This window comes from Hylaeus anthracinus, unplaced genomic scaffold, assembly GCF_026225885.1.
Source record: "Hylaeus anthracinus isolate JK02 unplaced genomic scaffold, UHH_iyHylAnth1.0_haploid 4, whole genome shotgun sequence".
Lineage (NCBI taxonomy): Eukaryota > Metazoa > Arthropoda > Insecta > Hymenoptera > Colletidae > Hylaeus > Hylaeus anthracinus.
The window spans coordinates 13,452,880-13,467,810 of record NW_026535289.1 but is presented as its reverse complement, the minus strand read 5'-3'; the positions used below and the strand labels follow the sequence as shown (position 1 = coordinate 13,467,810).

General features: G+C 41.6%; 3 protein-coding genes across 8 annotated transcripts in view; 2 read left to right on the top strand and 1 right to left on the bottom strand.

Moving 5' to 3' along the window:
- Window positions 1–182: 182 nt before the first annotated feature.
- Window positions 183–4,992, top strand: LOC128894479 (uncharacterized). Its single transcript, XM_054156242.1, has 3 exons — window positions 183–427; window positions 3,214–3,593; window positions 3,980–4,992. Exons 2-3 carry the CDS (start codon window positions 3,429–3,431, stop codon window positions 4,367–4,369), a joined length of 555 nt encoding a protein of 184 aa, XP_054012217.1. The 5' UTR covers window positions 183–427; window positions 3,214–3,428; the 3' UTR covers window positions 4,370–4,992.
- On the bottom strand, window positions 4,773–10,972 carry LOC128894466 (ATP-dependent DNA helicase Q4). The gene is made up of 7 exons (XM_054156203.1): window positions 10,190–10,972; window positions 6,841–10,029; window positions 6,480–6,767; window positions 6,069–6,404; window positions 5,836–5,995; window positions 5,431–5,750; window positions 4,773–5,354 (listed from the first exon to the last, which is right to left on the bottom strand). Exons 1-7 carry the CDS (start codon window positions 10,298–10,300, stop codon window positions 5,124–5,126), a joined length of 4,635 nt encoding a protein of 1,544 aa, XP_054012178.1. The 5' UTR covers window positions 10,301–10,972; the 3' UTR covers window positions 4,773–5,123.
- Window positions 10,973–11,129: 157 nt separating this feature from the next.
- Window positions 11,130–14,931, top strand: part of LOC128894465 (disco-interacting protein 2) — a 45,036-nt gene continuing 41,234 nt past the window's right edge. For 3 of the 6 annotated variants that reach the window (XM_054156202.1, XM_054156198.1, XM_054156197.1), the window contains exon 1: window positions 11,130–11,543. In XM_054156202.1, coding sequence (XP_054012177.1) covers window positions 11,459–11,543 — 85 coding nt within the window. In that variant the 5' untranslated portion in view covers window positions 11,130–11,458. The remainder of the gene's footprint in view (window positions 11,544–14,931) is intronic. The other 3 variants (XM_054156200.1, XM_054156199.1, XM_054156201.1) reach the window with 2 other exon arrangements.

Sequence of the window (14,931 nt, the reverse complement as noted above, 5' to 3'; positions counted from 1 at the left end):
TTATCGAGATATCATTAATAGACGGAAGATAGTTAAAATAAGGTTACGATTACGCGTAGGAACCTCGAGAACCTTTTATTGAAATGTATTCATCCTGTGCATCTTGTGGAGACCTCTATGATTGGTAAACACGCCCATCTACGATTCGTATAGTTACAGGTTATCATGGCGAACACCTTCAGTTTCAGTCGAACTACGGATGCGGTATAAGATAAACGCGAGTCGGTCGTGCGATCGTTGCACTATGTCACGTTTCATCACCGATACAGTGCTCTCCACGTAAAATTCCATCTCAGCTTCGATCGGAACGGTGGATTCTCTAAAACGAGTGACGTTTATCGTGGCAACCTGGATCTTTGTTTGAAAACGAGTTTCCTTCGCACATCACGCTCCTATCGATGAGCGTATTTACGATCGCGTAGCTTCTGTAAGTGTATTAGTCTCGAATTATATTCACTTATATTCGCTGCTCGTAGCAGCGCTCGTTTATTGCATCACTGCCGGGTATTTTAAGTTTTTAAGTCGATCACCTAAAACACCTTAAATAAACGACCACTGATCCGAAAATTTTGATAATCTGAAATTTTTATAATTCTTTACATGTTACGAATAATTGTTTTAATATAAACAAAATTACGTTATCCGTTCTTTCTTCGCTATAGTAGTCGACGTATACGTTGCGTTTTCTTTTGTTGTTTTACGTCGACGAAGATAATATTCAATTGCAAAAACAACTGGTACGAAAAGTAAGCTTTCGACTCGTCACGATAAATCGAAGATTTAACCAAGATTCGAGACGTTTAATCGAGGAGTTACTTTTAATGATCGGTTACTAAGAATTCCTAATAAAAATAGATAAATCGAAGCGAGCATTTATATTGCCTGTAAATCGTTTATAAAATTCGTGTCGTTGCTTGCTACGCAACGAACACTTGCTACTGCATCTCGAATACACGTCGCGTCGTATATCAATCTGAACGTAATTACAACCAATTACCGTTGATCGCGTGTTTCTTTACTTTATTCTTGGAATATTCCACCGGCCAACAGACGAAACAAACGGTTGCTTCAGGTGATTCATCGGGACATTTGTAGGTTACGTTTTCAATTCCGCGAATTTTATCCGCTTTCTTTCGAATGATTCCTTTCACTAGAAGATTTTTTATCGCTACGTCCAAATAGATGTTACGTTCTCTTTTCATGAGAACACAAAGGATAGTTTTTTGTCATGTTTAGAGACAACTCAGGGGGCTTCCAGATTTCAAATTAATGAATACAGATAAAGAATCGATGATGCGAGTGGAAGACACCTATACAAAGGATTCACGATCATCCGCGATTGCATAATACATTCGTAGAGTAGTCCTTGATATCAAGCATGTGCAGTACACGTATCTTGTATTCGTATTGATTTTCATTATTTTTCAATCAAATTAAAATTCTAACTAGAGTGCGTTATTGAGTTAAGTTTTCTTAAGAAAATTAAAAAACTACTGGACCGAGTTAGAACAAAATCTAATCGGCTCTAAGTTAGATTGATACACATCGATTGCATCATCGATCATTTTGATATCGCTACTAGTTTCTTAGAAAACGTTAACGAAAAATTTGTTTACATACGTACAAATTACGACATCAAGCTCTCTGAGGAGATCAATCTGAACATATTATTACTCTCGATCGTTCGTTACGCAGTCCTTTTTTAAAATTCATCGATCAAGGTAATATCGTCGTTGCTTCGATTTTTTAACCAGACATTGTACAAGAAATAAATCCGTTCGATGTAAATTTCTTCTCGGCAAACTTCAGTCGAACGAATGACGAATGATAATTATCGGTCGTCAACCTATGGTTAAAAATTTTTTCGTCGCGTATAACAAACGTAAACTATAATCTGAAACATGTGTTGCATGGCCGAGTATTTTTGTAGAGTCCTCGCGAACACTTGCCGAAAGTGCGGTTGCAGTTGGTGCGTATGCTTCCCAGATCCCGAGGACGACGATAGTTTCTCGAGTTTGTCATCTTAGCGTTACTGCGAATCGATACGAAAGATCGTATCAGGTGTATGGTAAAATTTGGATCATGCATAATTAACGATCGATATGTTCGAACTTTTACGTGCGTCGATTAGTGCGACGCGATTTAACCTTTATCCTTTATTAACATCAATTCTTCGCACGACATGGAATATGTAGAATACAAACGTTTCGATTATAAATACGTTAAAACGAACATAAAAGCCGATTCGAGATTTGCATCGATTAATTTTCAGTACCTTTTTTGCATTATTTACAGCGTAATAACAGTTCCTTATTGAACCGCGAAATTATACGAAGTTGTCGTCCCGAAGATGGAGCTCTGAACGCAAACTTCCAAAATGGCGCGAGGTCGATTCAGACTACAGGGTGTCCCAAAAATGTTGTAAGACATTGAAAGGGGTGGTGCGAGAGGTGATTTGAAACAACCTTTTCCTTAGCGAAAATGTTGTCCGAGGGTTATTGAAGGAGATATTAACGGAAAACATTGACCAATCGGAGCGCGAGTATGCCAATGGGGCGGGGCCGTCTAACGCGTAGCCTACGCTACCACGGCTGCGGTAGCGTATGGGCGTGGTCGCTCCACTGGTATACGCGTGCTCTGATTGGTCAATGTTTTCCGTTAATATCTCCTTAACGAAGTCTCGGACAACATTTTCGCTAAGGAAAAACTTGTTTCAAATCACCCTCCGAACCACCGCCTTCAAGGACCACCAACATTTTTGGGACACCCTGTACTTACGAATACTTTAATCGACGCCAAGTACATGAAAAATTATACTCCACCGTGTATACTGGCGCTGGCGCTACCACGTATTTTTCACTCGTAAAACTACGATTCCAACCTAACCTGAAACTTCTTTCATTAATATCTCATCACACCTGCAATATTTTCTAAATTTAAAGGCATTTTTGTTATGTAAATCGCATGTAAGGTTTCTAATAAAACCAAAATCAATCAAATCGGTCCATGTACAACTGAGATATCGTAATATCATGTCACGAGTCTGTCAGAAATTGTAGATTTTTCTTCTGATCGATTTTTCGATTCGTTTTCTTCCATTCCCGTAGATAACGATTTATACGTCGAAAATGAAGAATACATCGATCGAACGTCCCGAAGGAATCAATGGTCGTAATCGATGATAGCGAATTGTTCTTGTTGGCCTTGTTTCAGAAAGTTTTCACGCCAAGCTACCTAATCATTAGAATAATACCCGCGCAGAGCACGGTATCCGGGAAGTGACCCCGAGGATCCGACTACATACGTTCGAATACATTAAACTTTATTTTCCTTCTACGAATACGAAGACTTGTATCGTAAGGAAAACAAAGAGGGAGCAGGCGTAGCGCGTGCGATTCGTTAATGCGACGTAACGTTCGCCGGAAAATATGGACCAGATATTCGTCGACGAGGAGACAGGGGAAAGCATTAGCTTGCCAGCTTCCGAGTATGAGATAAGACGGCACGTTGCCGCCGTGAACAATGTCGAAACGGGAGAGCCGGAGATCAGCGTGGTGGGAACGGAAACCAAGAGCCGACGGATGCGATTCCAGGTATTGAGAAATTGACCGTAACGAGAAACTTAACGTTAACCGATCACTATCAAATGTATGCCGTTTCTTTAATTTGTAAAGAAACAAAATTTAACGAGCCACGAAACGTGTAATTGCGTGCGATACTTGAAGTAGAGAGCGGTTGTAAAAATTTTAACCTTCCTGGATTCACGAGGACTTCAAATAGTAACCGAATTGTCGTAAGTTCTCCGTTAGCATCAGATTCGTACAACTAGAGTTAACAGAGATTTGAGAATGCGTTTGTTAAAGTTTGTCGTAAAAGGTACGTAGAATAAACATGTATCCGTCTGACGCGATACTGAGACTACTGAGAAACGAGCGCGAAGGAAGCTTACAACGGTAATTAATAAATGGCAATTTTTCAGATCCCGAAAGAAGTTAAGGAAACGTTGTCGACCAAGGACGGTTCACTAAAGAAGAGCGAGAATTTGATGGAGTTGGAGCCCGTTCCCGTTGGTACATGCTTCGGGCAAATACATCCGATTTGTTTGTTTCTGATGGCGCTCGTATGCTTCCGTTGGTTCTTGCCAGTCCTGTCGTTTCTGGAGCTATCGTTACACATTTGGGCCCACCATAAAAACAAAGCATTGAAGAACGCCAGCGTTTATTTTCGTTCGCCGTTTCACGCGATATCGTCGGAATTCTGCGCGGTGTGCCAGAACGAAACCTGCATGGATCGCGTCGGTAAAATGCAGCAAATACGTATGCAAAAGATCCTGCGACATTGTAATTACATGAAGAGAGTCGTAACGTGAGAAATTAACTATTGTCACAGAAGCGCTGCGGCATCAATAGTAATTGTTTCTTCCTTCGCGGGAACACGAAGGAAATAAACGTTCCGCGTCCCAGGCATTGTTCCATCGTCTCGATAAAACAGAAACGTCGTATTGAACATAATCATTGAAAGTTACAAAGTTATTCGCGACTTTTATTAATTTAGACGGTATCATTATAAATCAATCGAATTTACTAACGCAAACGGAAGAAATAGAGAATAACAATTGGTGCGGGAAGAGGATTTTATATTGGGGATTTGTTTACCAACTATTAGTAACGATGTAGCGGTGAATACTCGGTACAAAGATCGAACGAATCTTTATTACCGTTCACGTTAAAATTACAGTAAGCCCTCCACTTACACGGTTGATTTATTCGGGAGTTTTACACCTACGATACATTTGGTACATTCGGAAGCACAACCGCGCAACTCGAGGACTCGCTGCGCTCCAAAGACGGGCGAAAATGTAAAAAAAAAAAAAAATATATATATATACATATAAGTTACTCTGTTAAGGCACACGCGAGTAAACATTTTACATATCACGAGTTGTATCAATTTTTGTCACTCGTTATTGAAACAATAAAACGTTACACGATCTTTCATTTTCTAAGTTTTTTAAAATAAAATTACTCAGTCAATACACCAGTTGCATATGATTGAACATAACCTATAACGCGTTGAACCTATCGCTAAAAGTTTACCCTCGAAAATCATTAAAATGTACCATCCTAGCGTAACGCCAAAATTTCTCTCGTTGCGATTTGGCATAAAGCATTGAAGTTGCTCGAAAGATGAGCCCTCCAAAAGCGGCACTTGTTCCAGACATAGGCGGGATAATTGGGGCTCTGTATACCGTGAAAGATACGAGCAATCGCGCGTCCATTGAAATTACTCTCGCGATAGCTTACGATTAAATTTCGCACATCGGTGGCGACTTGGGCTTCGTTTTCCACTTTCATCTGAAACAAAAACGCAGGACACGTGTTCAGCGTGCTTCGACGACCAAATGATACGGCATCGTAAAAGGTTCCGTACCTGTTGCTTCGGATCGATATCTAATAGAACTTCTCCTTCGAAATAATTCCGAATAACGCTCTTCAATTGGTCGGATTTGTTGGTAATTTGTTCGTCGATTTTTAGACACTCTCTCACCGATCGCATGCTGAATTTATGAAGCGTCACGCTAATTGTCTCGAGTTGCTGCAAAGCCGAGGTTTCTCGGGATTGTGCACGACTAAATAAAGCATCGAGCGCTTCGTCTAGCTCGTCTTCCCTAAGATCGCCAGGGGCTCTTACTCTTAAACCGAGTTTATCGTATCTTACCGAAATGGCCGAACGCTTCGAAGCTCCGTCAACTAAAAAATAAATAAAAGTTGGCTTTTCCTAATGCAATCAATTATTCCTACAGAATATATTATATAATTAATAGCGAAAACACACCTGTTTTCCATTCTAAACTTTTAAGATGGCTCTTCACCACTCCGCTATCCCAACCGATAGCGGAAGCTATGTCCACGATTGGAAACTCGATAACGTTACTATCTTCATGAGAAATACCTTTTTGCAAATCTAGCGCTATCGCCATTGCAAGTGGCGGTGACTAAAATATTAATATTCGTATTACGAACGTAAAGTCTGTTGAATAAACAAATATAAATACTGCGAATAATCACCGATTGTACAGCATGCTTCAGTCCTTGAGGCCCGTTATAACTCGACACTCTAGCTCTTACATATACGGAAGAAAGGACGGTGATAAATCGCTTAGGGTGTAGCTCGAGATAGCATAAAAGGGTTGATATTGTTTCTTCAGAAATATCTAACGCTACGACTGTTTCGTCGACTGGCATAGCAACTTCATGGCCAGGACATCTGCAGTCGGCATTCTTCTCCCGCAACTCCGCGCACGAACACGGAATAAAAACTTTCTGAAGCAAACGCCTGATCGTATGTCTGTCTACTCCGTCTGCATAAATATGCCGACGTAATTCCCACTTATCGTTGTCTTCCTGCAAATTAATCAATTAGTAAATTTAATTAAATCGAATAAATTGTAGTATGTTCGTTAAAGAACATCGCGATACCTTAGGATGTAAGAACAGATGACAGTGTGCCAGAAGCCCGTCCCGACCGGCTCGTCCGACTTCCTGAACGTAGCTTTCGAACGTGCCGGGCATGTTATAATGAACAACCGCTCGTATATCCGATTTGTTGATACCCATACCGAAAGCAACAGTAGCTACAACAATTTTCGTTAGCCCGTCCATGAACGCCTTCTGTACGATTTTCCGACGGTAGGCGGACAAACCAGCGTGATACGGCTCCGCCAACGGGGAGAGTTTACTGTTAGGTTTATCGACATTGCGGTCCTCCTGTTAAAGAGCATACAAGCACATGCAATTATCGTATTACACAATTAAGCGACCAAGACAAATAATAGAATACCGGTAAGGAAACTCTTAGGAGGCCAGCGATTCTTTCGCACTCTTCTCGACGGGTGCAATAAACGATAATCGAATTACACTCCCGGAACCTTTCGCTTAGCAACAATTCGATCAGAGCTTGATCTTTATTCTCGTCTTTAGAGACCGTCAGCAACAAGTTCCTCGGCATCGGAATATCTGAGATGACGCCCGCCATTCCGTCGTGTATATTCAGATGCTTCACTATACTCTCGCAGGTAGCCTTTCTCGCGGTGGCAGTCAGTGCCAACACCGTTTTCACGCCCAACTTTTCTCTGAGAACACGACTGACCATGAGGTAAGAAGGACGGAAGTTGTGGGACCATTGGGAAATGCAGTGGGCCTCGTCTATGCACGCGAAAGCGATCGGTGGAAGCTGCCTAAATACGCCGCCGAAGCCGGACGATTTGTCGCCGGCGACCACAGCTTCCGGGGAAACCAACAGGATGTTCAGTTTTCCTTGCTTCAACCTTTGCAGCACGTTGTCGCGCACTTTCTGAGTTTGGTTCGTGTGCAGACATGCCGCGGATAGGAACGACGGCACACCCGTCACTTGGTCGTCCATCAAAGACACCAACGGCGATATCACCAGAGTGATGCAATTGGAATGTTTGGAGTAAAGATACGCCGGTAACTGGTAGCATAAAGATTTTCCGGAACCGGTGGACAGAGTGACCAACGTCGATTGGCCGCAAAGTATTCTCATTATCGCTTTCTCTTGTCCGGGTCTGAAAGTCTCATGGCCGAATTTCCGTAACGTCTCAAACACTTCCGGTGGCGTATCGATGCACGATTGGTCGTCGTTAAGTTTATACAGTGCAGGTACAGCGGCAATCTCTGGGGGTAGTAACTTTGCTATTAAATCCTCGGGTATTTTGTGCCCGCATAGAGATTCTTCATCTTCGATGGGTTCCCATAAATCGTCATTCACGATTTCATCCTTTGCATCACTCTCTCCCTTAGAAGGTGACGACGAATCTTTTGTTTCGTTTTTCGTCTCGAAAGCTAACGACGGTTTCTGCGGCAAACGACCGATTCTATTAGAGTGTGCTATAACCGCATTTTGACTAGCCATTTGCTGCGCTTCTTCTAAAGTAGGGAACTGCGAACCTTCGTCTATCTCTTCCAATGCTATCAGATCGTCGCCCTTTCTATTTGGACAGTTCCTCGAAAAATGGCCGACGTCGCCGCATTTAAAGCAGGTCAATATACTGTGTTTCTCGACGAAGTCCGCCACCTCTAAACTACCGTCGCCAGACCCTAATTCTTTCTTCTTTTGTTTCCACTGATTCTTCTTGTACTTGGAGAAATTAAAGTTCTTTTTACCGCGGACAAATACTTTCTTTTTTAAATTTATTCTAACAAAGTTTTCGTTTATCTTCCCGTCGGACACCTTTTTCTCCAATTTCTCTTTGTCCGTTAATTTCCCTTTCGGTTTTGTAGGTACAGCAGAGCTGACTGTTGAATTGTCGTTCGTTAAAGAAACTGATTTGGCGCATTGCTCGATAAGGTCTCCCCGATTACTTTTCCTAACGGCGAAACGCGGAACAGTTTGTAAAGTTTCTATCGCGTATATCGCAGGCTCTTTGTTTCTCGTATCTTCTGGATTTAACCCTTCTTCGGACTTTAACAAGTCTTCGTCGCTGACTGACGCGTTCTTTTTGTTTCTAGAGGACCTCCTTGTTCCGGCTGTATTCTTTTTCTCCTTTCTGGAATTCGTTTCCTTCGTTTTATTTTTTCTGCTACTACTTGGCCGTGTTTTCCTCGATACTTTCTGTTTTGTTTGTTTTTGATCGTTTTCATCGAAATCTGGATCGGAATCGTCCGATGAAATGTGTTTAATTCTTCTACGAGATTTACGATGAGATGGTTGTATTTCGGTGGATATTGTCTCCGAATTTTCATTCGTTCGCACGATCGTGTTTTTCGTTTCCGATACATATTTTTCTTCGTCGCTGCATTTATTGTTACCGTTGACCAAATTTGTAACGTTGTTTGTATTTTTATTGGTAATATCTTTAGAAGTTGTATCAACATTCCCAGTGGAATGTACGATACTTGTTTCACGTAGTAGTTCAACGGAAGTACTCGTACAGTTATCGACACATAACCTCTTTGCGGGGTAATTCTCTTGATCGCTAAGTCTTTTTTTAATGTTTCGAATACGTTTATGTCTACGTTCTTCTTCGGAATCGCTATTACAAATAAAATCTTCGTCTTCCGATATTTGTACCGATTTAGTTGGCTCGAGCATTGGCACATCTTCCTTAGGGGATTGAATACTGGATTCCATAGATTCAACTCCAGAATCGCTCGTACCAGAGAGCGTCTGTAAATCGGATATCGAGTATTCCAAATTATTCTGTCTTGCACACCTTTCCAGCCAGCCCGAATTCAAATTTCTATTAACAGTATGACCTTCCATTAATTGCTGTACCGTGCTAATTGACTGAGTAGCACATTTGTGTTCTACGTATTTAACTTTTACTGGTTCACCAAACATAGGCGTCGTTATTTCGTTAGCATCAAGATTGTCTTTTTTACATTTGTCTTCATTCATAGTTTGTTCCGTATTCTTGCTTGTATCAATGTTACTATTTTTTTCAGATTTATTTTTTATCTTTGACGTAGATAATGATTTTCTAGGATTTCTTTTTGTGAAACTTGAACTTGTGAATTTATTTTGCGATAATTGAAAAGAAGAGGATTTACCTATAAGTAGAGTTTGTTTCTTTTTTGGCACTTGTTCGTTGCTCTTACTTAAGTGATCACCCCACACCCCGTTTATATTTTTGGGTTCAATTGTATCTGTTGTAGAATTGTTACTGGTAGGCTGATTTTCACAACAATGTGGATTTATGTTTTCTGCATCCGTCTTACCTATATTTTCCATACTTTTTTCTTTTGTAATTTCTATTCTGTCTTCATCTAGACTTTCAACATCCTTTTTATCTGTATTGTCTGTACTTTTCACATTCTCTGCTATCGATAATTTGTCATTATTCTTGATTTCTTCAACTGCTGTTTGCGTTAACGTTTTATCAGAAACATTGTCTTGTACTTCGTCAGAAAATGTAATATCCATGAGCGTTTCTTCCAAAGCACGCGTTTTCAATTTCCAATACATTTTGTACGATTCTTTAATTTTTATATCGGCCTCTTTGATATCGTTCTGAAAAAATATAAATATACAGTATTAATTTGTACTGACATAAACTAGTCGACCGATACCGTTTAATAGCAAAACGAAATCGAAAAATCGTCACTGATATTCCTAAGTAACTCGATCTCAACGAATTTATACCTTAAATGTAAAAAAACTTGTCACGTACCTTATTAGGCTTGCGACCATATTTTTTCGTGAAGTCGCTTTCCCATAACTTGACACGAACTTTATATTTTTGATATTTCGTTTTGAAGACTGGATCCTCTAGTATTTCCATGGTCTCGAGAGGATTAGAAAAATTACAATCATTTACAGTTTCGAAACGTTAAACTATCATATATTGGAGGTTAGGTCGCACGATCGCTGACAGTCTCATGGAATCGCCCGCGTAAATACTGTACTTCCTCTGAAGGTAAGATCGCATGACGGCCGTAAAATCCTTTTACAACGTGGACTTTTTCGGAGTATAATTATTACAGTGATTATTATATTTATTTGTTGACAATGGAAATTTGCTTGCTCAGAATGGTTCAAACCAGTTATACAAAATAAAAATGAAAATGAAATGTTGACAATCGTTTACAGACGTGGCGGCCTTAAAATTGTACACGTAAGGTTGTTCGAAAGGTTTTAGAATCTAATACGTCCTTGGTTCGATAAAAAGAAATCGAACTTGGTTCATTATCTTAATTTATCGGACCTATATGAGGTAACAGGCGATAGAATAGTAACAAATAGTAGGTAAGAATAGTGAGTATGTTTCTAAGTGTGAACCATTAGTTTATCTAGGAATATTATACGTTATTACGTATTGTATGTAGATTTTATATGTATTGTATGTTATTTACGATGAATAGGTGACATTTGGGGTATATTTTCGAATTAACCAGCGCGCGGCGATTTGTTTACAAAATGGAGGTCCGCTTCCACGAGTACCGGTTAAGAGAGAGACGACTATGATGCAATCACGAAAAAAGAAAAGAAGAGCGTAAATATGATCTCTCATCGGTAAATCGCATCCAATAATTTAAAAAATTTTTTTAAATTTTAGGAGGAGCTACAAGGAGGACGTTAGATGGGAAATGAATGAATAGGAATGGAGGACTCGCGCAGGAAAATTCGTTCTATTTTTAATTCCGCTAGGACTAGCCTCTCGGAGGGTGCAACGATTAAGAATGAAATATCGTTTAACCCATCTATCACGGCGTGAAATTGAATCTAGCGAAAAAGAGGACGTTTGGTGTACGTCGAGCTAATACATTATTTGATCACTGATCGAATACGCACGCTTGCGCGGGTCGGTGATCGAACGGTGTCGCTAGCTGGCGGCGGTTGGTCGGATCAGTGTAAGGCAAGATGGCCGAGCGGTGGTGACGGGTCGTGGAATGTACGGCTGGAGAATTGGTGATCTCGGCTCAGCGCGGATGGCCTAGCGATGGCCGAGTTCAACATCGACATCGGCAAACTCCCGGAGGACGTGCGGGAGAAACTTGCTGAGCTGGATCTCGAGTTATCCGAAGGTGAGTAGGCGACCAGCTTTTCACGATGCGCCGCTACGCAAACCCTTTCTGACTCACCCCGTGACTGCACACCAGAGAAAGAATCCCCTAGCCCCCTTAGTTGATAAAATCGATAATACCTTCGCTGTTGCCGTTTTGCTCCCCCGTAACCGTCTACGGCAGCCCCTGGAAAATCTTCTCGTGCCCCAACCGAGCGTTATCCAATTCCCTGTCAAACGTTGGTTATACCAGAGGGATTTGGAATTCCTCCAAACGTGTCCGTTCCGATCGCGACACTCGAGTGTCCCTATCGACCGCGCCTCGCTCCGTACGCGTACGTCGTCGCGATTTTCGACCACCTACGACCACCGATCCTTTGACACTCTTTTCGATACATTTTTAATTAACGACGACACTCGGCTACGATCCTATCGACCGTCGCCGTCTGAAACAAATCTCGCGAAACCTGTTCGTACCCATCGTTCGAAACCAGTGGCCAGTATATCGGGATCGAATTTCCCGATAGAACGGGATTCGTTTACGCCGATTATTCTATGAGTGTTTAAACGATTCGACGTCTCGGAAAGAGAGTTAAACACGTTCGGAGTAAAATACGTTCGAGGAACGCGAATATAGTTACTTCGCATGGCGTACGTCTCGGAAACCCGAATGTGCATGGATGTCCTCGAAGTGTCTCGATGAATCGTTCGGTTAAACGATTCCACTTTCGGCGTGAAACGACCGTTTCGTAACGATCTCTCCGGCGAAGTGAAAAGTCGAAATATGGAAGAACGGTCGGTTGGAAAGAAAAGTGTAAAAGTACGGATCGCTCGTACAAGAATCGGACACGCGCGATTAACCCACGGTCACCGAAGTTAATGACAAACTGACGTATGAGAAACTTGCGGTATAGAAACGTTAATTACGGGTATAGTCGAAACACGGGTCGTGTACAATGGCTTGCCGGGGAGAATGTACGATGTCCTGCGAAATAAAGAAGCGCCGGTCGATGATTACGAACCTAACCAAGGATATTGTGAAATTCGGTCGCGACGAGAATCTAATCGGGACACTAGAGAATCGAATGCTCGGGGAAGTCGGATGTTACGGGAGGATTTTTTTTAAAGAGGTTAGGATCTGGGTAATCGATTGCTCCGTAGAAGATGATAAACGTGTAAACAAACGAATGTAACGACGACGAGACCGTCAAGGAACGTATCCAACCGTCCGTCTCCGATTTTGATGGTACTTGCTTTGGCAGTACATGTACTAAAATTGGAACGATACAGAGAATTTTTTTTAACGAAGAAATAAAACAGAGACCAAGTACGGAAGGGTGAAAGTTTAAAATAAAATGTAAAGAACGACAAAGGAATGGATGGATGAGAACGAGAAAATCGTATGAGTTGTAAGAAATGTTAAAAATAGTTAAAAAAAAAAAAAAATACATCACACAGTAGTGTAATAAAGATGTAAACTTTCCTTTAACACTTTAAATAAAAACGCAAACGATTTTGATGAAACTTGATGGGTACGTTAAGCAGGTGAAAATAAGGGATACGTATTTTTTTCATAGCTGCCCAATCGCAAGTTTAGGGGTTGAAATCACCCTTTGAAGCTTCAGCAGAAAAATGCTATCTCGAAAACTGCAATAGCTGTAAGAAATCTTCTCGGGTAAAAGTTTCGTGATGCAATGGGGTAAAACACGAAGTGGTCACAGATTTTGTAAAATGTAATTTCTTCGTAACAAACAAACATTTTGTTACATTGTTTGTAAGAGATACAAAAATCTATATAACGAACACAAATTTTCTCTCCTACTTTTTCAATCCCTAACCTTGCGATTGGGCAGCTATAAAAAAAATACGTGTCCCTTATTTTCACCTGCTTAACGTACCCACCAAGTTTCATCGAAATCGGAGACGGACGGTTGGATATGTTCCCTTGTGAGATAAATCTACGAGAACACCTGACGTTTTTTCAACGACTCTAACAGAGTTCGCTACACGGTGGTCATTTGCGTTCGCAGTCCTATCTTTCGTAACGAGCTATCGACCGGTTTCTCGTGTCGTCTCCGAATACTTGGCACACTTCGAACAAGTATAGAAAAACTGACGCGATTTCGACGTTGAAGTTTCGTAGTCCATTAGCTCGGCGTTCGAGAGACTGAAGTGTTTTCGAGCACGAGGTAGCGTCAATTCGGCGGCTGCCATAAATTAGCGACGTCGCGTACACCGACAGTCGCATGTGTAGTAGGTCATCTCGCGAGTGCTGCGACTTTTTTCAGGACGCGTTCGAGATGCGAACGAGTTAGTTTTTTTTGTTAATCGCTCGCCCCTTGCGTTGTATTCGGTCGCGCTGCTTTCGGACAATTTGTTACAATATCCGTCGCAATTTATCTAAATTAGCCAACTTAACCCTTTGCTAACTTTTGGGTAATGGTTGGTTAATCGATGGCTCTGGAATTCAATTTTCAATTGTTTTCCGTCGGTCGGCGCATTATTTAACCGTTCGACTGCTACGCGACGCAAAAGCGCTGCGTTCGTTTGTCTCGAAAACGGAAAAAGCGCTTTTCCGCTGCGAGTTTCGGCGTGTCTTGACAATGTCTTTCGAAAGCAGCGACATCAAGTGAAAATATGGTCCCGCGGTTTTCGAGCGTTCTTGCAAGAATTGCTTGGCAGTCAAACGGTTAAACTGCAACCACCTGGGTTGACGGAATATTTCAAAACGAACGGACTCCTTAAAATATCTCACGAGCGCGTCGTCGTTTCAGCAGACTTCGCATGGGTGTCCCGTGGCAGAGTGCGTCTCATCGTTACAGGTGTGAAGTTTCGAGTCCGCTTCCCGTGGCCTCTTGACTCGCTGGACGGCCCGCTTATTTGCATTCGCAGTTAGAAATTGTTACAACGAGAGGCAGACCGGTTTCTTCGTTGCAGTCCCTCGGCCGAACGGTCGTCTCGTTCGTTCGCGATTTAAAGGGATCCAAGATCATTTTTCACGGCCGTTCGCTTTTCGCACGAATGGCCCTCTTCCACGTGGAAAAGTACAGGCCTCGGAAATACCAACATTCGCGGTTTTTCGGGCCCCTTGTCCGCGTAACAAATAGACACGCGGGCCGCATATGAAATTATCCCCGCGTTAGATTTGGACATACTATGGAGATTTTTTTAGCTATGTGAACTTGGCATCCGACTTTTCAAGAATTAATTTCTTTTATGGAAAATTATAGTATTTCGTTGGTGCTTGATTGTACCACCAGTAGTTTCGTTTGTACCTTCATCGATTAATAAATAAAAAGAATTGCGAAAATGATCAGCACCCGACATTGAGATTCTTAAAATCTGTTTTTTCCCTGTTATTTGGAATCGTTTGTACTCGTTTGTACCGCTTTTCGTTTCGTTTGTACCTC

Excerpts from the sequence above, each read along its gene's own strand:
- LOC128894479 (XM_054156242.1), top strand. The coding sequence starts at position 3,429 with ATGGACCAGATATTCGTCGACGAGGAGACAGGGGAAAGCATTAGCTTG. Across the intron at positions 3,594-3,979 it reads GCCGACGGATGCGATTCCAG|ATCCCGAAAGAAGTTAAGGA; the intron begins GTATTGAGAAAT and ends GCAATTTTTCAG.
- LOC128894466 (XM_054156203.1), bottom strand. The coding sequence starts at position 10,300 with ATGGAAATACTAGAGGATCCAGTCTTCAAAACGAAATATCAAAAATAT. Across the intron at positions 6,768-6,840 it reads TCCTAAGAGTTTCCTTACCG|GAGGACCGCAATGTCGATAA; the intron begins GTATTCTATTAT and ends GCTCTTTAACAG. Across the intron at positions 6,405-6,479 it reads ATCTGTTCTTACATCCTAAG|GAAGACAACGATAAGTGGGA; the intron begins GTATCGCGATGT and ends ATTAATTTGCAG.